Source organism: Rhinoderma darwinii, chromosome 7 (assembly GCF_050947455.1).
Source record: "Rhinoderma darwinii isolate aRhiDar2 chromosome 7, aRhiDar2.hap1, whole genome shotgun sequence".
Taxonomy (NCBI): domain Eukaryota; kingdom Metazoa; phylum Chordata; class Amphibia; order Anura; family Rhinodermatidae; genus Rhinoderma; species Rhinoderma darwinii.
In genome coordinates, this window is record NC_134693.1 from 78,937,570 (window position 1) to 78,961,277 (window position 23,708).

At 43.0% G+C, this 23,708-nt stretch overlaps 1 protein-coding gene across 3 annotated transcripts in view; it reads left to right on the plus strand.

Moving 5' to 3' along the window:
• The window catches only part of XRCC6 (X-ray repair cross complementing 6), a 228,146-nt gene that overhangs the window by 63,312 nt on the left and 141,126 nt on the right, over window positions 1-23,708 (plus strand). For all 3 annotated transcript variants that reach the window (XM_075833597.1, XM_075833595.1, XM_075833596.1), the window contains one exon: window positions 17,799-17,985. In XM_075833597.1, the coding sequence (XP_075689712.1) occupies window positions 17,799-17,985 (187 nt within the window). The remainder of the gene's footprint in view (window positions 1-17,798; window positions 17,986-23,708) is intronic.

Sequence of the window (23,708 nt, forward strand, 5' to 3'; positions counted from 1 at the left end):
AACTGTGGAACTAGAAGTCTTGCTGTAGCGGTTCAGGACCACTGGTTTCAGGAGGTACACATGGAAGGAGTTAGGGATTCTGAGGGTAGGAGGCAGCCGCAGCTTATAGGAGATAGGGTTGATTTGTTGCAGGATCTCGAAAGGACCAAGGAACCTGGGAGCAAACTTGTATGAAGGCACCCTCAAGTGAATGTCCCGAGAGGACAGCCAGACTTTAGTCCCAGGAAGATACTGAGGCGGCTCTCTTCTCTTAGTATCTGCCTTTCGCTTCATGCGATCTACCGCCAGCAAAATAGAGGACCGGGTCTGTTGCCAGATTTGCAGTAAGTCCCCAAATGCAGAGTCCGCAGCGGGTACCTGAGATTAAGTAGATACAGGAAGAGGGACTCTGGGATGTTGACTGTACACGATGTGAAACGGAGTGGAAGTGGTGGACTCACTTGTGTGGTTGTTGTAACAAAACTCGGCCCATGGAAGAAGCTGTACCCAGTTATCGTGCTGTGAAGAGATGAAGTGGCGGAGATAATTTTCCATGATCTGGTTGATCCTCTCAACTTGCCTATTGGATTGGGCGTGATAGGCAGAGGAAAAGTACAAACTCACATCCAGGAGTTTACAGAGGGCTCTCCAGAACTTAGAGGTAAACTGAACACCCCGATCTGACACGATGTGAAGAGGCAAGCCATGCAAGCGAAAGATGTGTAGAATGAAGAGACTCGCCAGACGAGGAGCAGAAGGTAGGCCGGTCAGCGGGATAAAATGAGCCATCTTAGAGAACCGGTTCACCACCACCACCACCCAGACAGTGTTACATCCTGCTGAGGGGGGAAGGTCAGTGACGAAGTCCATCACAATGTGCTGCCAGGGGGCATTAGGTACAGGCAGAGGTTGAAGCAGGCCGGCAGGCTTGGAGTGAGTCACTTTGTTAGAGGCACACACCGTGCAAGAAGAGACAAGGTCCAGGACATCTTTAGGTAGCGTGGGCCACCAAAAGTGATGAGCAATCAGGTCTCAGGTTTTACGGACACCAGCGTGCCCAGCAAGTTTAGAACTATGCCCCCAGCGGAGAATTCTTCTCCTGTCTGTCAACCGAACAAAAGTCCTCCCAGAAGGGATGTCTCTAACCTGTAGAGGATTAGCAGTGACAATGCAGGACGGGTCTATGATGGTCTGAATGGACTCCACCGTGTCTTCCGTCTCAAACGATCTGGACAGGGCATCGGCCCTCACATTCTTGTCCGCGGGACGGTAGTGGAGCACAAACAGAAACCGGGTGAAGAACAGCGACCACCTGGCTTGACGAGGATTCAGTCTTTGAGCGAACTGAAGGTAAGTAAGATTCTTGTGGTCGGTGAAGATCAGGATGGGGTGAGCAGCGCCCTCCAGAAGATGTCTCCACTCCTCCAGAGCCAATTTGATGGCCAGCAGCTCCCGATCTCCAATGGAGTAATTGCGCTCAGCAGAAGAAAACAGTCTTGAGTAGTAGCCACATACTACTGCCTTTCCTTTGGAGCTCCTCTGGAACAGAAGTGCACCTGCACCAACAGAGGAAGCGTCCACTTCCAGTGAGAACTGCCGAGATACGTCAGGATGATGGAGGATTGAGGCTGAAGTGAAGGCTTTCTTGAGGCTAATAAATGCGGACTCTGCCTCTGGAGTCCACACTTTGGCGTTCACACCCTTCTTGGTAAGGATCGAGATGGGAGACGTCAGAAGAGAAGTTAGGAATAAACTGCCGGTAGAAATTGGCGATTCCCAGGAACCGCTGTATGGCCCTTAAGCCTTGGGGACGTGGGCCACTCCAGGACAGCCTTCACTTTCTCAGGATCCATCTTGAGGCCTTGATCCGAGATGATGTAGCCCAGGAAGGGCAGAGAACTCTCCTCAAAGACGCACTTCTCCAACTTGGTGTATAAATGATTCTCCCTCAATCGTAGTAGAACCTGACGGACATGCCTCCGATGAGTCGTCGGATCTGGGGAGAAAATCAAAATATCATCGAGATAAACAACAACACAGACATAGAGTAGATCCCGGAAGATATCGTTAACGAACTCCTGAAACACTGCAGGAGCGTTACACAGTCCGAAGGGCATCACTAGGTATTCGTAGTGCCCGTCCCGGGTGTTAAATGCCGTCTTCCATTCATCACCCCGGCGAATCCGGACGTGATTGTAAGCCCCACGCAGGTCTAGCTTAGAAAAAATTTGGGCACCTCGTATGCGATCAAACAGCTCAGAGATGAGTGGCAACGGGTATTTGTTCTTGACTGTGATCAGGTTGTCAATGCAGGGACGAATGGATCCATCCTTCTTTTTAACAAAGAAGAATCCAGCCCCGGCAGGGGAGGAAGATTTTCGTATAAAACCCCTCTCCAGATTCTCCTTGATATAGGCCGACATGGATAGAGAATCAGGCAAGGAGAGAGGATATACCCGTCCGCGGGGGAGAGAGGCATTAGGAACCAGTTTAATGGGGCAGTCATAGGTTCGATGTGGAGGCAGCGTCTCAGCCTCCTTTTTGCTGAAAACATCTGCATACTGAGCAAAATGGGGAGGCAGTCCCGCCAACAATGAGGCAGAGGAGGCTTGACAGGATGGATCTGCAACAGACAACGACCATGGCACTTGGAGCCCCGTTGGAGAACCTCTCCAGAATTCCAGTCCGGGACTGGGGCATGTAGTCGAAGCCAAGGCACTCCCAGCAGAACAGGATTGATGGCCTTGGGCAAAACAAGGAAAGAAATAAATTCAGAATGAAGTACTCCAACCTGGAGCTTCAACAGCTTGGTTTTAGAGATGATGGGATCAGGCAGAGACAGTCCATTAACTGAGGCAACAGCCAAAGATGTCTCCAGGGGAACTGTGGGCAACTGAAGATGATCCACCAGCTCTTTCTGGATGAAGTTTGCAGCAGAGCCAGAGTCAAGATAGGCAGAAACTTGATGCGTTCTCTCGCCGGATACCAGGGTCACAGGAATAGTCAATTTGGAAGCGAATGCTCTGTTAGATTCCGTTCCACCTAGGGTTGTCTCTCCAACCAATCCTAGGCAATGGGGTCTCTCCGGCCTCTGGGGACACAGACGCACAATATGGCCTCCATGGCCGCAATACAGACAAAGTCCAGAAGTGCGTCTGCGTTTCTCCTGGGTAGACAATTTGACATAATTACCCTGCATCGGATCCTCTGGTGGGATGACTGAGGAGGATTGCGGGACAGCAGAATCCAGCCTGGGAAGTTCTCTCCCCCGGAGAAACTCTTGGGAACGTTCCCGGATCCTCATGTCGACACGGGAGGCGAGTAGGATAAGATCGTCCAGGGTAGACGGCAGATCACGAGCAGCCAGCTCGTCCTTGATCCCTGAAGACAGTCCCTGCCAGAATGTAGCCACCAAAGCCTCGTTGTTCCAGGTCAATTCAGCAGCCAGGATACGGAACTGGATGGCATACTCGCCCACGGAAAGGTCTCCCTGATGTAGGGTTAGCAAGGATGTAGCAGCCGAAGAACCTCTCCCAGGTTCCTCAAAGATCGAGCGGAAGGTCCGTAAGAAGCATTGCAAGTCCTGGGTCTCTGGTCCCTGATGTTCCCACAGAGGATTGGCCCATGCCAGGGCTTTGCCAGTAAGGAGATAGATGATGAAGGCGATCCTGACGTCATCCGAACAGAAGGACCTGGCATGTAGTCTGAAATGGATCAGGTACTAATTCAAAAATCCCCTGCAGGACCTCGGATCTCCGTCATAGCGTGGAGGTAGCGGCAAAAAAACACAGGGGGTTGGTACCGGTACAGACAGGAAGTGTAGAAGGAGGAACCGCAGGGACGGGTGCGGTGACGACTGTGGTTGGAGCGAGCAACCGATGGGCTATGGCGTTCACCGACAGGAGGAGCTAGTCTTGTCGTGACTGGAGATCCGTGACTGGCTTGTGTCGTCAAAGTCTCAGGTTGACCAGCGGGGTCCATGGCCTGAGCGTACTGTCACGAAGCGGGTTAGTGGACCCACTGGGCCGTACCGCCGTAGCGGGAAGGCAGCTGGCCAAACCACAGGAAACCCCAGAAATACAATGTCCCGCACAAGGGTACCTGGATAGTCCAGACGGTGACCGAAGCTCTGGCACAGATGAGATGGGTGCAGCAGATGGCGCCAAACGTGGCGGATGACACAGGAGCCGCAAGTTGCGCCAGATGTGGCGGATTCCTCCAGACCAAGGCGGATTCCTCCGGACGTGGCGGATTCCTCCGGACGTGGCAGATGACAGAGGACGTGGCACAACTTGATACTAAGGCAAAGCACGGGAAACCGGAACGGGGAACAAGGCACGGGTAACCGGAACGGGAAACACTAAGGGACCATTTGCAAGACAGACTGAGAAAACTAACAATGCTCAGGCAGGGATTAGAAGGCCAGGGGCCTTCTTATAGACCAGGAAATCCCTACGGGACACAAACGGAGCGGAAGTGAGCGCTGGCGTCTCCTAGGAGGGAGACGGAGACCAGCGCTCACAGATCCATGGCTGCGGGCGTCGGGAGGTGAGTAAACCCGACGGCCCGTGGCCATGGACGCTACAACACCACAGATGTTTCATAGAATTTATTAAAATTGGGCTGTAAAAATGAATAATTTTTTTCCAATAATGTTTTTAGCTAAAAATTTAAAATTTTGCAAGGACTGTAGGAGAAAAAGCACCCCACAATTTGTTAGGCAATTTCTCCTGAGTGCAACAATTTGCCATATGTGGCCATAAACTGCTGTTTGGGCACACGGCAAAGCTCAGAACGGAAGGAGCGCCATTTGGCTTTTGGAGAACAGATTTTGCTGGAATGGTTTTCTGATGCCATGCCACGTTTGTAAAGCCCTGAGGTAACAGTACAGTGGAAACCCCCCAAAGGACACCACTCAAGGAATTCTTCTAGAAGTGTAGTGATATTTTTAACCCAACACGTGTTTTGCAGAAATTAGTGCGCAATGGATGCTGCAGAGTGAATATTCATTGGCATTTTGGTATTCATTTTGGGGTATCGTGAGCATTTTGAGCCAACAGGTGTTTTCCAGAAATTCGTGCTGAATTTTTTTTTCCCCCACCGATGTCCGTGCTAAATGCCTCGTTCCCAGCTTGCGCAACTAGAAACACACACACCATAAATAGTTAAGCAAGTTCTCCACAGAGTACAGTAATACCCTATATGTGGTCCTAAACTGCTGTTTAGGCTCACTGCCAGGCTCGGAAGGACCGCCAATTGGAGTGCAGATTTTGCTTGGTAGAATTTTTTTTGGGGTATTACTGGTATTTCTTTTTAAAATGTGGCGGCATATGTAAACTTTGTGGAGTCAGTGCATAATAAGGTGGTATAATTCTGGGGTAAATAATAAAATGAGTAATCCATAGATGTGGTGTTCTTTGAAGCAATCCTTTATGCAGAATCCAGGACTTTTAGGGCATGGTTTCCTTTCCTATCCCCTTTTTTTGGGTCCTTCCTTTCTATGCAGTTTAGGGAACTTCTTTGGGAAAGTTGCCCTGGTACTTTATGGGCAGCCTCGCTTCCAGTAGAGTTGATGCAGTTTTAGGGCAGATGTGTTTGGGCCCTCCCCTTCCTGGTTCTCAAATATAACGGCCTTGATATCAACAACCTCTTAAACCTAATTGAATGTTCCCATCTGGCCTGCACATCCGTATAGCTTGTAAGAGTTAGGCCTCATGCACACAAACCTGTTTTTGTGTCTGCAATTCACCCCCAAATCTACTGTTGAATTGCAGACCAATTCATTTCCATGGGCTCATGCACTCGACCGTGGTTTCCACTGTCAATGCATTGACCGCAAAAAGATAGGAAATCAATTGAAATCAATTTGTGCACGGTCCGTGAATTGCGGGCGGCCCGCGGATTACCCGTCGCAGACGTCCATGTCGCAATCACGTGCCGTGCACGCAGCTACGGTCGAGTGCATGAGGCCTTATACAAATCAATCCATGCTATGTGCGTTGCCAGCTTTTATGTACCACGGGGACATGGCTATGCGGTAAATCAACGTATTGTATAAGTATATGCACTCCATTATTTCCTAATTTTTCTGCTTCACTAGCCCCGTATGCAACACAAGGCCCCAAAACGTTATAATTCCTGCATCGTCAAATGATGAGGTGGGGAAACTGCTGAGAGATGAGAGAAACTGCTGGATGTATAAATTAATCTGAGCTATCATTTTGCATCACTGCATTTAAAGAATCATAACGCAGAGGCGTAGTTAGGTTCTCCTGCACCCGGAGCAAAGATTCAGATTGTGTCATTTTTTTTCACAATTTTTTTTAATGTAACTCGAGTATAAAAGCATTTCTTCATTTTACAAGCGATTTAGTTCTATAATGTAATTAACATAAAAATAAATTAACCCCTTAGTGACCAGCCCATTTTAGGCCCTAATGACCAAGCTATTTTATTAGTTTTTCTATAGTCGCATTCAAAGAGCTATAACGTTTTTATTTTTTCGTCTACATAGCTGTATGAGGACTTGTTTTTTGCGGGATTAGTTGTGCTTTTTAATGGCACCATTTTTGGGTACATATAATTTTTATATTCACTTTTATTAACCTTTTTGCGGGGATTATAAAAAAAACCTGAAATTCCGCCATTGTTCTATGAGTTTTTAAATTGACGCCGTTCACTATGCGACGTAAATAACATGTTACCTTTATTCTATGGGTCGGTACGATTACGGCGATACCACATATGTAGAGGTTTTTTTATGTTTTACGACTTTTGCACAATAAAAACACTTTTGAACTAAAATTATTTGCTTTTGCATCGTCGCTTTCCAAGAGCCGTAATTTTTTTATTTTTCCATCAATGTAGTTATTTTTTGGGCTTGTTTTCTGCGGGACGAGACGTAGTTTTGAATGTTACTGTTTTGGGGTGCATGGGACTTATTGATTCATTTTTATTATGACTTTTTTGGGGGGCAATGGAAAAAAATTGCAATTTTGCCACGGTTTTTTGCGTTTTTTTTTTACGGTGTTCACTTTGCGGTTTAAATTACATATTAACTTTATTAATGGAGTCATTACGGTCGCGGCGATACCACATATGTGTACTTTTTTTTTTTTTTACTAAATAAAACCACTTTTTATGGAAAAAAATGGTTTTATTTCTTTTTTTACTGTACTTTTTATTAATAATCTTTATTTCACATTGGTGACTTATTTTATTAGTCCCACTAGGGGACTTTACTGTGCGATGTTCCGATCGCTGCTATAATGCTATGGTATACTCCGTATACCAGAGCATTATTGCCTGTCAGTGTAAATCTGACAGGCAATCTGTTAGGACGTGCCTCCGGTGCGTCCTAACAGGAATATGTCCAGGGCAGACCTGGGGGCTTTTATCAAGCCCCCGGCTGCCATGACACCCCATCGGAGACCCGCGATTTCATTCGCGGGCCGCCGATGGGTGACAGAGGGAGCGCACTCCCTCTGTAAACAAAGTTAAATGCCGCGGTCGCTATTGACGGCGGCATTTAACGGGTTAAACGGCCGCGATTGAAGTAAACTTCGATCGCGGGCGTTGGAGCAGGAGCTCAGCTGTCATCAGACAGCAGAGCCCCGGCTCCTGCCTGCACGGGAGACCCGTGCAGGACTTAGACTAGGCTGACGTGAAAAGGCGTCAGCCTAGCCTAAAGCCCATTAGTGACCGACGTAAAAAGGCGTATTAGTGGTCACTAAGGGGTTAAAAGAAAATAAATTAGAGGCCACACACAGCCCTCTGTAGATAGTGCCACACACAGCCCCCCTAGTAGATAGTGCCACACACAGCCCGCTGCCCCTTTGTAAATAGCGCCACACTCCCCCCCCTTGTAAATAGTGCACCATTCCCCCCCTTTTAAATAGCGCCACACTCCCACCCCTTGTACTTAGCGCCACACTGTGGACAGAGCGGTGAGCGGTAGCCTACCGCTACCACTCTCCGCTCTGCCTGGTGTGACTTACCGGAGAAGCCGAGGAGGTCATGCGGCGCAGGCAGCGGCGGAGTTCCTTCTGACTAGGGTTGGTGACAGCCAGGGCCGGCCTTAGCTTGGAGGGCGCCCTGTGCGGGACTCTCTATTGTCGCCCCTACACAAACCAAAAATTAACCAAATATATGGACACGCTGGAACATATATACTGTACATACATGAAGACAGATATTTAGACATACAGGCAAATATACATACACACATTCTGGAATACATACATACATACAGGTAAATATATAGACATACACACACACATATACACACACACACACACACACACACACACACACACACACCGGCAGATAAATACACAGACAGGAACATATACAAATACATAAAAGGCACAAAACAGACCCATATATACCCACACAGGCACATATGTACACAGCACAGATAATGTAGATGTTACCTGCAGTACTATGTAACACCACAGATAACACAGTGATAACTCTTGAAATACAGATAGTAGTGTTACCTGCATTCCTATGTAACACCACAGATAACACAGTGATAACTCTTGAAATACAGATAGTAGTGTTACCTGCATTCCTATGTAACACCACAGATAACACAGTGATAACTCTGATTACAGATAATGTAGTAGCTGTTGCCTGCAGTCCTATGTAACACCACAGATAACACATTGTGCTAAATTACAATCTCAGCTCTGCTACACAGTACAGATAATGTAGTAGATGTTACCTGCAGTCCTATGTAACACCACAGATAACACAGTGATAACTCTCTGAGTACAGATAAGGTAGTAGATGTAAGAGACAAACACATGCAGAGACACAGACACACACACACACACACACACACTGTATACACACTACACACACAGACACATGTCTCCTTGCTGACCGCATCACAGGTCAGGACGGGCTGTGGGCGGAGCTTCCTCTCTGCTTCTCGCAGAGCACAGAGTAGAGGCAGATGCTGGGAGGCTGCAGCACGGGAGTGGACCTGTCCCCTGACATGAGTCATCTGACCTCATGTCACTGACGTGAGGTCAGGTGACAGGTAAGGTGACTGGACTGGTCCACTCCCTGGCCGTCACAAACCCCAGTCAGAACGCCGTAATTGCCTGGCTCTTCCTAAGCTGCTGCAGGTGTCTGACATACAGGGCGCCTATCAGCAGCGATCAGCTGCTCTTCAGCGCCCCCCCCTTCCCTACCACCGGGTTGCACCTGGGGCACATGCCCCGCCTTCCCCCCGTAGCTATGCCCCTGCATAACGTTTTAATTTTTCCGTCAAACTATCTGTATGGGGCCTTATTTTTTTGCGGGACGGGTTATTTTTTTTTAATGCCATCATTTTTTGGGGTACATATAATGTATTTTGGGGGTGAAATTATGAGAAAAAAAACGCAATTCCACAATAGTATTTTGAGGGTTTTGTTTTTACGGCATTCATCGTGCGGTATATAGGACATCTTAACTTTATTCTGTGGGTCATTAAAATTACATCGATAGAAAATGTATATCGTTTTTTTTGTGTGTGTTTTTGACTACTTTTACACCATAAAAAAACCTTTTTTATCAATCCGTTAGTGACCTCCAATACGCGTTTTCCCGGGGGTCTTTAATAGGCTTTATTCCGATGCATATGCCTTTTCACGGCGCTGCATCGGAATAAATAAACAGAGCAGGGAGTCGTTAAATCTCCCTGCTCTCAGCAACCTCCGGTAGTTTAGGGCTGGGAGCAGCCCTGCTCAAATGGACGAGAACGATATCCGTATCTAGTTTAACCCCTTAGATACGGCGCTCAATAGCGAGCGCCGCATTAGCTCACTCTCCCACCCCACCGGCATCCTTCGTGTGATCGCAGGGTGTCGGTGTTATTACATTAACCGCATGGTGAACCCCGTAAAAAAAATAATAAAAAAGAACTAAAAATTGCTGTTTTCTGTGAATCCTGCATAAAAAAAGTGATCAAAAAGTCGCGTTTACTCCAAAATGGTACCAATAAAAACTACAAGTTGCCCCGCAAAAAAAAGCCCCCCTACACCTACATCAGCGGAAAAATAAAAGTTATGGCTCTTGAAATGTGGAGACACAAAAACAAATCATTTTGAAAAAAGTATTTTTACTGTGTAAAAGTAGTAAACATACAAAACCTATGTATATTTGGTATCGTTGCAATCATAACAACCCGCTGGATAAAGTTATTGTGTTATTTATACCATACAGTAAACGGCGTAAATTTAGGGAGCAAAAAAGTGTTGCGAAATTGCAGTTTTTTTTTTATATACCCCCCCCCCCAAAAGTTAATAAAAGTTAATCAATAAATTTTATGTACCCCAAGGTGCTATTAAAAAATACAACTTGTCCCACAAAAACAAGAACTTATACAGCTATGTGGACGCAAAAATAAAAGTTACAACAGTACAAGCGGCAGTATTTATTGGTACCATTTTTGGAACACTTTTTGTTGCTTTTTATTTGACCAAAAATAATCAATTCTGTCATCTTTTTTTTGTAACCGTGTTCACCGTGCAGGATACATAACGTGATATTTTCATAGTTCAGGTGGTTAAGGGTTTGTCCACACACAACAGAATTGCTGCAGAAAATTTCTGCAGCAATTCGATTGAAATGTTCAGAATTTCTGCTGTGGTTTTTACGGCAGAAAATGGTGTGTATTTTGCTACCTTTTTCTCTATGCTGGGAGATGGTGATATCTACTCTGAAAAAGGCAGTAATTCAGTCCGCTTTCCGCAGCAAGAATTGACATGCTGCGTACCGAAAATTACGCACTGCAGGTCAATTTGGGGTCAGAATTTTTATGCATTATTTTGTTAAATCTCATCCACTATGCTTCTACAGTGTTCTGCTGCGTTTTTTTCCGTCCACTATTCCAGATGGAAAAAACGCAGCCATTCCGCTGTGTGTGGACGAGCCCTAAGGACGCGGTGATACCATGTACAATTTATTTAAAACATTTTTCCCCATTTATAACGGTAGTGATAATGGGAAAAAAAGGCGATTTTTGTTTTTATTACTTAAAACTATATAAAAGCTATAAAAATAGTGTCATATAAGGCGTATTTTTACACTGCTGAATTTAAAAAAATAAACTCCTTGTAAAAATACACCTTGTAAAAAAAGTGAAATGTCACTTCTTGAAGCGTTTTATAAGATGATTTTTTTTCTATTCGCACTACAAAAAAATACACCTCAAAATACGCTTGAAAATCGCTTTAAAAAAACGCTTCAAAAATAAAAATACTTCTTAAATCTACTCCAAATACGCCTGGATTCAGAGACTGTTTGCTCTTGAAATCGGCCTCGTATGTTTTTGCTTCAAACATGTGACGTGTGAACATACAAGATGAGATTTGGGGGTTGTTTAGCGGTTATCCGAGTGGGTAGCTGTTTTAGCTGACCCTGTGCCTCTCACTTGTAGGAAGGAGGATGTGAGAGGAAAATTTCATTTCCTAACAAAACAATTCTACAGTTTGGCTTTATACCTCTGAAAAGTCCATATGAGCCAAAATTGGGATGGAATTCTGTCAGAAAAAAACGGGAGGCCATTTGGGAAATGCTCCTTTTTCTTTTGAATTAATTTAGTTAAATTCACACTGAAAGCACTTTTTACATACGAAACATTCACAGCTAATAGAGTATCATTTAAAAGGTACCTAACTTTTCAGATGACATGTGTACATGAGGAATACTATTTCTGGCCATTATATGACATGTATATGGCATTTTTTTTTAGCCGTTTTCTCCTCTGCAGGCTCTATCTAATTCTCAGTTTTCCGAGAGATAGTGGGCAGAGCCTAAGTTCTATCATGTCTTCTATATCCTGCATACATAGAGCAGGATTCTCCCCTTCTACTGTCTGTATCATGAGACAGCAGCAACATGGAGATTATACAGCAGTAATGAGCTGTGTAGCTGAGAATCCATCTAAATTCTGCCTCCCATGCATTTCAATAGGAAACACTTCTGGTTCCCGCTTGCTGATTGCCGAACCTCCCATTGAAGGGAACGGTAGGAAGAATCTTTCTGCCTACAGCAGGAATAATTCCACAGTGACGGGACCCACCGAGCAAAATCTGCCGTGTGAACTGACCCTAAGGTTATGTTCATATGCTAAACAAAAAACGGCTATAAAATATGGAGCGGTTTTCAAAGGAAATTTTCAGCCATTTTTTTATGCATCAAGCTTTTTTTGCGGCTGTTTTTGAAGCTGTTTTTCTATTGACCACTCCAAAAATGTCTCAAGAAATGACGTGCACTTATGTTTACGGGCTGTTTTTTTTGCACGCTGTTTTTTGTTATTTTTTTCAAACGGCCGCGTAAAAAAAGCCCCGTTGGAACGAAACTGCGTTTTTCGCATTGAAATCAATGGTCAGATGTTTGGAAGCATGTGAAAGAAGTATTCTGCACACTCTTGGAAAAGTGAAATATTTTTTTACATTTTGATTTTCTCTGATGCCAGTGGCTTAAGTGTAACGTTTCGGTCGTGCGACTTTCATCAGGCACTAAGGGAGATCTATACAGGTGATATAGACATACATAGGCAAATTCCATATACATAATTAGGATCTAGTACATTCATAATTTCCAATTATATACATATACAGACACTATCTAAAAAAGATAGAAATGCATACAATAAATTAAAACAAGAACAGAATGGAGCACCAAGTGTCCAGGAAATCGTCATATTACAAACGAGTGCATGATGCAAGCCACGGAGCAGCAAGTGGCGTGTCTAGATTTAAAGGAGATCGTATGGATCCTGTTTGAGTAAATTCCATTAAGGAGGTGTTAACGCAATCATGGGCCAAAATATATTAGACTGAAATTTGTAATGGGTATGTCAACCGATACCCGCCCTCCAGTGATTTATCCAGTTTCCAAATCATAGGTATTAGATATATTGAGAGAAAGGATGACACAAGAGACCATGCTTGTATGCTCAAAATCCTTTTCTGATCTTTATTGATCCAAACAAGTATATAAGTATAATGACAGGAAAGGTGTAGGCTTTGGTTTCAGCCAATCATCTACAATATGATAATGACTCTGATTCAGCCAATGAGAATATTTCAATGCATTATACTAATTCTTCACCTTCCAAGCCCCAGGTGGCCTGAACCTTGTCCCATGGAGAAGACACACATTTCAGATACACAAGTTAATGTGTCTACTTCTTATCTCACTAGAGAATGGAGACTGCAGATAAGTTTAAATCATTTAAACAGAGAGCTTCTCCAAGGCTGACCTATGGTAAGCAGTCATTGTCCATTCCACCAAGGCTATTTGATCTTCTCCTTAGAAGAGTAATAAAACATTCAATTCAAGAACATATAACAGAATTGCTTCAGGACATCTGCTGACATATTACTTTTTTTTACTTATTAATCTCAAGATGGCTCCTTCAGGCCAAAAGATGGATTCCAATGATCCAAAATGGACGCCTACCATACAAGATGGAGTCCATGCAAAATGTTATCTTTTAAACATATTCTAATCACTTTCACAGGAGGTAATATACATAGATACATTTTACTGTATAACGTAGGATCATACAGACTTAGACAAAAAGGGCCAGTACTGCTGCTATATGAGAAACAGGTGCCAAGAGGAAACATAGCTCTAAATAATAACAGTGATCTAGAAATAATTTTTGGAGCATGCATAGATGCCATGTGAAGCCAAGACTTAGATAGGTAGTGGAGTACATAAGGAGTGAACATAATATCGCAAAGATAATATAGGAAAAAAATGAAAATGTTAAAAAAAAGTACACATATTTGGTATCACCGCGTTCGTAACGACCCAAACTATAAAATTATTTTTCCCGCACGGTGAAAAAAAATAATTAAAAAACAATGTCAGAATCACTTTTTTGTTGGTCATCAACCCTCCAAAAATATAGAATAAAATGTGATCAAAAAATCGCATGTACCCCAAAATAGTACCAATAAAAACTACAACCCGTCCCGCAAAAAACAAGCCCTTACACCGCTTTTTTGACGGAAAAATATAAAATTATGGCTCTCGGAATATGGTGACACAGAAAATAAATAATTTTATCGAAAAGTGATTTTATTGCGCAATCGCCACAAAACATAAAAAACCTATATACATATGGTATCGCCGTAATCGTACCGACCCGCAGAATAAAGTAAAATGTCATTTATACTGCACGGTGAATACTGTAAAAAAAAATAAATACAAAAAACATTGTCAGAATTTATGTTTCTTTGTCACTTTGCTTCCAAAAAAAATCTAATAAAAAGTGATAAAAAAAAATCACATGTACCCTAAAATGGTACTAATGAAAAGTACAGATTGTCCCGCAACAAATAAGCCCTCACACAGCTCCGTTGGAGAAAAAATAAAAAAGTTCTGGCTCTCAGAATATGGCGATGCAAAATGTGCAGAGTGTTCCAAAAGCGGATAGGATCGGGCGCCATTTATCAGTGTGACACCGGCCACATATCTGTGAATTATTATTTATGTACCCCATTATTATACCCTCTTATTATGCCCTGATGTACTCTGCCCAATTTACACATACCCCCACATCATAAACTGAAATACCAGCAAAACCCCAAACAGAACAGTTACCAAGCAAAATCTGCGCTCCAAAAGCCAAATGGTGTTCCCTCCCTTCTGAGCCCCACAGCGTGCCGAAACACCAGCTTACGTCCACATATATGACATTTTATATCCGGGAGAACCCGCTCAACATTGTATGAGGTATTTGTCTTCAGTGGCACAAACTGGGCACAATATATTGTGCATTAAAATGGCATATCAGTGGAAAATTTTAATTTTCACTTTGCACCATCCGCTGCGCATTAACGCCTTGGCGCACCACGACTTAATAGCATGTCGTGGTGCGAGGGGTTATATATGGAGCGGGCTCACGCGCTGCGCCCGCTCCATATTCTGCAGCTGTGTATTAGAGCTGACTCCCGGGACTAACGGACAGGAACAGCGATCGCGCTGTTACAGGAGCCTGTAAAATGACATTATACCTCAATACATTAGTACTGCAGTGTATTGTACCAGCGACCTAATGATCGGTCGTTCCAGTCCCCTAAAGGGACTTTTGGGAGGTTTCCACAGTTTTGGTACCTCAGGGGCTTTGCATATGCGACATGACACCCGAAAACCAGTCCAGCTAAATTTGAGCTCCAAAAGCCAAATATTGTTCCTTCCCTCCTGAGTCCTGCCGTGGGTCCAAACAGCAGTTTATTACCACATATGGCGTATTGCTGTAATCAGGACAAATTGCTTTACAAATTTTTGGGTAATTTTTCTCCTTTATTCATTGTAAAAATTAAACATTTCTATGTTTTTTCAGAAAAAATGATCATTTTCATATTCACGGCCTAATTCCACTAAATTCAGCAAAAAATCTGTGGGGTCAAAATGCTAACTATACCCCTAGAACAATTCCTTGAGGGGTGTAGTCTTCAAAATGGGGTCAGTTTTGGGGGGATTCCACTGTTTTGCTTACTCCAGGGCATTGCAAACGCGACATGGCACTGAAAACCAATCCAGCAAAATCTGCGCTTCAAAATCCAAATGGCGCTCCTTCCCTTCTGAGCTCTGCCGTGGGTCCAAACAGCAGTTTAGTACCACATATGGGGTATTGGCGTAATCGGGAGAAGTAGCTTTACAAGTTCTGGGGTGCTTTTTAATCTTTATTCCTTGCAAATATTATTTTTTTTAAATATTTTTTCAGAAAAAAAGTAGATTTTCACTTTCACAGACAAACTCCAATAAATATAGCAAAATACCTGTGGGGTCAAGATGCTAACTGTACCCCTAGATAAATTCCTTGAGGTGTGTAGTTTCCAAAACCGTCTCACTTTTGGGGGATTTCCACTGTTTAGGTACCACAAGACCTCTTCACACCTGACATGGTGCCTAAAATATATTCTAAAAAAAGGAGGCCCCAAAATCCACTAGGTGCTACTTTGCTTCTGAGGCCTGTGTTTCAGTCCATTATCACACTAGAGCCACGTGTGGGATATTTCTAAAAACTGCACAATCTGGGCAATAAATATTGAGTTGCATTTCTCGGGTAAAACCTTCTGTGTTACAGAAAAAAATGTATTACAAATGAATTTCAGCAAAAAAAATAACATTTGTACATTTCACCTCTACTTTGCTTTAATTCCTGTGAAGCGCCTAATGGGTTAAGAAACTTTTTGAATGCTATTTTGAATACTTTGAGGGGTGCAGTTTTTAATATGGGGTGATTTATGGGGTCTATCTAGTACATAAGGCCCTCAAAGCCACTTCAGAACTGAACTGGTCCCTGTAAAAATAGCCTTTTGAAATTTTCTTGAAAATGTGAGAAATTGCTGCTAAAGTTCTAAACGTTGTAACGTCCTAGAAAAATAAAATAATGTTCAAAAAACTATGCAAATATAAAGTAGACATATGGAATATATAAAATAGTAACTATTTTGTGTGGTATTACTATCTGCTTTACAAGCAGATACATTTAAAATGAGAAAAATCATAATTTTTTCAAATTTTCTCTACATTTTGGTGTTTTTCACAAATAAGCAATGAATTTAATGACCAAATTTTTCCACTAACATAAAGTACAATATGTCACGAGAAAACAATCTCAGAATCGCTTGGATAGGTAAAAGCATTCCAGAGTTATTAACACATAAATTGACACATGTCAGATTTGAGAAAATGGGGCTGGTCATGAAGGTCAAAATGAGCTCGGTCTTGAAAGGGTTAAACTTTCTAAATGCTGTTTTTAATACTTTGGGGGGTGAAGTTTTTAAAATGGGGTGACTTATTGGGGGGGGGTTTCTAATATTTAAGGCCCTCAAAGCCACTTCATAACTGAACTGGCCCCTGTAAAAATTGCCTTTGGAAATTTTCTTGAAAATGTGAGAAATTGCAGCTAAAGTTCTAAGCCTTGTAACGTCCTAGAAAAATAAAACGATATTCAAAAAACGATGCCGATCTAAAGTAGACATATGGGGGATGTTAATTAGCAACTATTTCTTATAGTATAACTGCCTGTTTTACAAGCAGATACATTTAAATTTAGAAAATGCTAATTTTTGCAATTTTTCACAAAATGTTGGTGTTTTTCACAATTAAATACTGAATGTAACCGAATTTTTTTTGCCAGTAACATAAAGTCCAATGTGTCACGAGAAAACAATCTCAGAATCGCTTGGATAGGTGAAAGCATTCCGAAGTTACTACCACATAAAGTGAAACATGTCAGATTTGACAAATGAGGCTCTGTTCAGAAGGTCAAAAGTGGCCAAAGTGGGAAGGGGTTAAAGAAGCACTCCACTCTATTTTTTTTTATTGCACCCTCCATTTCTACATTGGTGTTTCAGTGGGGTGCTGTGTGCAGAAACACTTACCGATCCCCGCATCTTGTCTTTTTCGGATCCAGCGCCGCACACGTGGTCTTCACTCTGACTTGTCTGGAGTCACTGTGCTTTTGAATAAACCGGAACTCAGGCTCTCAATGCATTCCTGTGGGAGCCAGAACGAGGCTCCATAGGAATGCATTGAGAGCCTTCCTTCCGGTCTTCTGAAAAGCAGCGATTCCAGACCAGGTCAGAATGAAGATCACGTGAGCGGCGCTCGACCCGAAAAACTACAAGATGCCGTGGATCGGTAAGTATTTCTGCACACAGCACCCCACTGATACACCAATGTACAAATGGAGGCTGCAATAAGAAAAAAAAGTGGAGTGATCCTTTAAGTGGTTAATTTATGTTCACATTGACTTTAATGTTTTTTTTTTTTGGTTTTTTTTTAACTTCATGCAGAATCCCTTTGAAACTGGATGATGACCTTTGCCTTACAGTGGGAGTGTATAACTTGATCCAAAAAGCGATCAAACCACCTCCTGTAAAGTTGTACCGTGAGAGCAACGAGCCTATAAAGACGAAGACAAGAACATTCAACAAGGAGACTGGTAGTCTTCTACTTCCCAGTGACACGAAGAAAGCTCAGGTATCTATGGTGATGGCAAAGTACAGTTAATTCTGAAATAGTACAAGAGAAGAGAAGTGACCAATCAGCGTCATACACTTCTCATTGTTCCAGCCCAGCTTCTTTCGCTGCACAATCACGCTGGGCTGGAACAATGACAAGTGTATGACGCTGATTGGCCGGCGTCATACACTTCTCTTTACAGCGCCCAGTTGTCTATTAAGAAACTAATTAGCATAAATCTAAAATTGTTCATAAAATTGTAAAAAATTATAGTTTTTCAAAATAAATACCACTGTTATCTACATTACAGCGCCGATCAGATTATGTAGGAGATAGGGCACTTATAAGCTGGTGGCAGAGCCTCTTTAATATAGTTCATGATACCTGATTTTAAATGTGTTTTCCTTATTCCCCAGGGTGCCTGCTTTGCATTAAAAACACTCGTTTATGCAAATTCGGTGCAACGAGGGCATGTCCGTTGTACCAAAATGCTTGCGCGTCATTGCCCTGTTTAATCCTCCTCCTTTTCTGCTTGCTGTGATTGACATAGGCCAGGCAGCGTACTCGACGAGTTCACGCCTGGCCCCGTAGTGCAGTGAATGTGCGCGCATTTCTGCATGCGCAGTATTGCTGATTACAATGACTGACATATTGTTTATACTGCACATGCACCGACTAAGATGTAGGAATGTGCGTGTGTTCACTACGGGGGCAGGCGTGAACTCGCCGAGTATTCTGCCTGGCCCATGTCAATCACAGCAACAGGGAGGGAGCGGGGTTGAACAGGGCTAGCATTTTGGTGCAACGGACACGCCCTCGTTGCACCGAAATGCTAATTTACATAAACTTAAGAGTGATTTTATGCAAAGCAGGCACCCTGGGGATAAAGGAAAACACTTTTCAAATCAGGTTAGCATGAACTATATTCGCATACTGCAAGTTCAAAACAAAGTTCTGGTGACAAACTCTCTTTAACCCCTTCCCGACATTTGCCGTACATGTACGTCATGGAAAGCATTGACTTCCCGCATCTTGCCGTACATGTACGCCGAATGTTTGGGACCGGCTCAGAAGCTGAGCCGGTGCCATCATCACCGGATCTCAGCTGTATCTTACAGCTGACATCCGGCTGTAACGGCGGGGACCGAAATTAGCTTCGATCCCCGCCATTAACCCCTTAAGTGCAGCGCTCAAACGCGATCGCTGCACTTAAGGTGTTTGCAGCTCATCGGAACCCCAGTAATGAAATTGCCGGGGTTCCGGTGGCTGCAATGGCAACCGGAGGCCTAATACTGGCCTCCCGGTCTGCCTAGCACCGAAGCCGGTCAAGATCCGCCCGGCGGCGGAGCCTGATCGGCTTCCGTAGCTGCCGGCAAGATGGCGCCGGGTCAGGAGCTGATCCGGCGTCATCAGCGGTGGAAGTCAGCTGTATGTTACAGCTGACTTCCACCTGTAACGGCAGGAACCGGAGCTAGCTCCGATCCCTGCCATTAACCCCTTCGATGCAGCAATCGAAAGCGATTGCTGCATCGTAGCGGTTACTAGCAGATCGCCAGCCCTGACAGGCAATCAGGACTGGCGACTGCTGTTATGGCAACAGGAGACACAATGGTCTCCTGCTCTGCCATTACGGTAGCCGATTTAGGCCCCGCCGGGAGGCGAAGCCTAATCGGCTTGCTGTCAGTGAATGACTGACAGATCTAATACATTGCACTACATAGGTAGTGCAATGTATTAGAAAAAAAAAAATCTGACCGTTGGACCTACAAGTCCCCTAGTGGGACTTGAGAAAAAGTGTAAAAAAAGTATAAAAAAGTGTAAAAAAAAGTGCAAATAATAAAAGTTTGAAAACAATAAAAGTTTCAAGTAATCAAATAAAACACAATCCCCCTTTTACTCTTATCAAGTCCTTTATTATTGAAAAATAATAATAAACCATATGTATTTGGTATCGCCTCGACCGTAACGACCTGAGGTATCAAAATATTATATTATTTATTGCACGCGGTGAACAGCGTAAAAAAAAACGTAAAAAACGATACCAGAGTTTCTGTTTTTTAGTCACTTTGCCCTACAAATGTTAGAATAAAAAGTGATCAAAAAGTCGCACGTATCCAAAAATGGTACCTATAAAAACTATAGCTCGTCCCGCAAAAAACAAGCCCTCATACACCTCCGTCGACAAAAAAATTAAAAAGTTATGGTTCTCACAACTTGGCGACAGAAAAAATACAAGTAATTTTATTGTGCAAAAAGTTGTAAAACATAAAAAAGTGCTATAAATTAGGTATCGCCGGAATCGTACTGTCCCGCAGAATAAAGTTAACATGTAGTTTATAATGCGTGGTGAAAGCTGTATAAAAAAAACCAAAAAAAGCTGTGCCAGAATTGCGTTTTTTTGTTTACCTGGCATCCAAAAAATAGGATAGTCGCATGTACCGCAAAATGGTACCAATAATAACTACAGCTCGTCCCGCAACAAACCAGCCCTCATACCGCTACGTCTATGAAAAATAAAATTAGTTATGGCTCCAATAAGTCAGGAAATAAAAAAATATGCAGTTGTGCCCAAGGGGAACATTTCTTCTGTTTGAAGAGGCGATTTATCAAGGACCTAAAATTAGGGAACCAGGAAGGGGAGAGCCCAAACATATCCGCTGGAAGCGACGGTGCCCGTATTATACCAGGACAACACTTCCTAGCAAAATTCCCCAAACTACAAAGGCGCGGAGTGTGGACCAAAAGGGGGATAATAAAGGACGCCATATATCAGTGCGACACCGGCCTGTGCAGAAAGGATTGTGTCACAGCGTAACGCACATCTATGGATTATTTTATTGTTTTTTTTTACCCCATTATTATACCACCTGACTATGCCCCTTATATACTCCGCCCGGCTTACATATGCCCTACATTATAAACGGAAAAACCAGTAAGACTCCAAACAAAACTACTATCAAGCAAAATCCACGCTCCAAAAGCCAAATGGCGTTTCCTCCCATCTGAACCCTACAGCGTGCCCAAACAGCAGTTTCCTTCCACATATATGGCACCGTCATACCCGGGAGAACCCTTTTAGCAATTTTTGGGGTGTGTGTCTCCAGTGGCATAAGCTGGGCACGACATATTTGCCACTGAATGGCATATCTAGGGAAAAATATAAATTTTTAATTTGCACCATCCACAGCGCATTCATTTATGGAAAAGACCTGTGGGGTGAAAATGCTCACTACACCCCTTAATAAATGCCTTGAGGGGTGCAGTTTCCATAATGGGGTCACTTCCCAGGGGTTTATTTTTATTATTTCACATCTGAGCCTCTGCAGTTGTGAACCAATACTTTGTAAATCGCCAAATTAGGCCTCAATTTTACATGTACGCTTTCACTCCTGAGCCTGGTCGACTGTCCAGGCAAGAGATTAGGGCCACATGTAGGGTGTTTCTAAAACCAGGAAACCCAGCATAATAATTAGAGAGCTGTCTTGTTATGGTGGCACAAGCCGGGCACCACATATTGTCCACATATCTGTGGAAAAAATCCAATTTTCACTCTGCAACATCGAGTTCACACTAATTTCTACAAAACACCTGCAGGGTTAACATGCTCACTACACCCCTAGGTAAATGCATTGAGGGGTGTAGTTTCCAAAATTGGGTCACTTCTGGGGGGTTTCCACTGTTTTGGGCCCACAGGCGCCCAGAAACCAATCCAGCAACATCTGCACTCCAAATGGCGGTCCTTCCCTTCTGAGCCCTGCCGTGTGCCCAAACAGCAGTTTATGACCACATATGGGGTATTGCCGTACTCGGTAGAAATTGCTTTACAAATGTTGGGTTCTTTTTTTTCCTTTATTTGTTGCGAAAATGAAAAAATTTGCGCTAAAGCTACGTCTTATTGAAGAAAAAGGATTGTTTTTATTTTAACTGCCCAATTCTAATAAATTCTATGAAACATCTGTGGGGTCAAAATGCTCACTACGCCACTAGATGAATTCCTCAAGAGGTGTAGTTTCCTAAATGGTGTCACTTTTTGGGCGTTTTCATTGTTTTTTCCCCTCAGGGGCTTTGCAAATGTGACATGGCCGCCGCAAACCATTCCTGCTCAATGTGATCTCCAAAAGCCAAATAGCGCTCTCTCCCTTCTAAGCCAAGCCGTGTCTCCAAACAGCCGTTTATTACCACATGTGGGGCATTGTTTTACTCGGGAGAAATTGCTGTACAAATTTTGTGGTGCTTTTTCTTCTTCAGTCCTTGTGGAAATGAGAAAAAATAAGCTAAACCTACATTTTCTTTGAAAAAATTTAGATTGTCATTTTCAGGGCCTATTTCCAATAATTTCTGTAAAAAACCTGTTGGGTCAAAACGCTCACTATACCCCTAGATAATTTCCTCAATGTGTTTAGTCTCCAAAATGGGGTCACTTGTGGGGGGTTTCCACTGTTTTGTCTCCTCAGGGACTTCGTAAATGTGACATGGCCTCCACAAACCATTCCTGCTAAACTTGTGCTCCAAAAGCCAAATAGCGCTCTTTCCCTTCTCAGCCCTGCCGTGTCTCCAAACAACCGTTTATTACCACATGTGGGGTATTGTTTTACTCGGGAGAAATTGCTTTACAAATTTTACGGTGCTTTTTCTCCTTTAGTCCTTGTGGAAATGAGAAAAAAAATCGCTAAACCTACATTTTCTTTGAAGAAATGTTGATTTTAATTTTCACGGCCTACTTCCAATAATTTCTGTAAAAAACCTGTGCGGTCAAAATGCTCACTGTACCCCTAGATAATTTCCTTGAGGTGTCTAGTTTCCCAGATGGGGTCACTTTTGGGGGATTTTGACTGTTTTGGCACCGCAAGAGTCCTTCAAACCTGACATGGTGCCTAAAATTTATTCTAACAAAAATAAGGCCCCAAAATCCACTAGGTATTCCTTTGCTTCTGAGGCCGGTGCTTCAGTCCAGTAGCACGCTACGGCCACATGTGGGATATTTCCTAAAACTGCAGAAACTGGGCAACAAATATTGAGTTGCATTTCTCTGGTAAAACCTTCTGTGTTATAAAAAAAATTGTACTAAAAATTTATTTCTGCAAAAATATATGAAATTTGTACATTTCACCTCTACTTTGCTTTAATTCCTGTGACATGTGTAAAGGGTTAAGACATTTTCTAAATGCTGTTTTGAATACTTTGAGGGGTGAAGTTTTTAAAATGGGGTGACTTTTTGGGGGTTTCTAATATATAAGGCCCTCAAAGCTACTTCACAACTGAACTGGCCCCTGTAAAAATGGCCTTTTGAAATTTTGTTGAAAATGTGAGAAATTGCTGCAGAAGTTCTAAGCCTTGCAACGTCATAGAAAAATAAAAGGATGTTCAAAAAACGATGCCAATCTAAAGTAGACATATGGGGGATGTTAATTAGCAACAATTTTGTGTGGTATAACTGCCTGTCTTACAAGCAGATACATTAAAATTGAGAAAAATTCAAATTTTTGCAATTTTTCGCTAAATTTTGGTGTTTTTCACAATTAAATACTGAACATATCGAGCAAATTTTGCCAGTAACTTAAAGTCTAATGTGTCACGAGAAAATAATCTCAGAATCGCTTGGATAGGTGAAAGCATTCCGGAGTTATTACCACATAAAGTGACACATGTCAGATTTGAAAAATGAGGCTCGGTCAGGAAGGTCAAAAGTGGCTAAAGAGGGAAGGGGTTAAAGAGGCTCTGTCACCAGATTTTGCAACCCC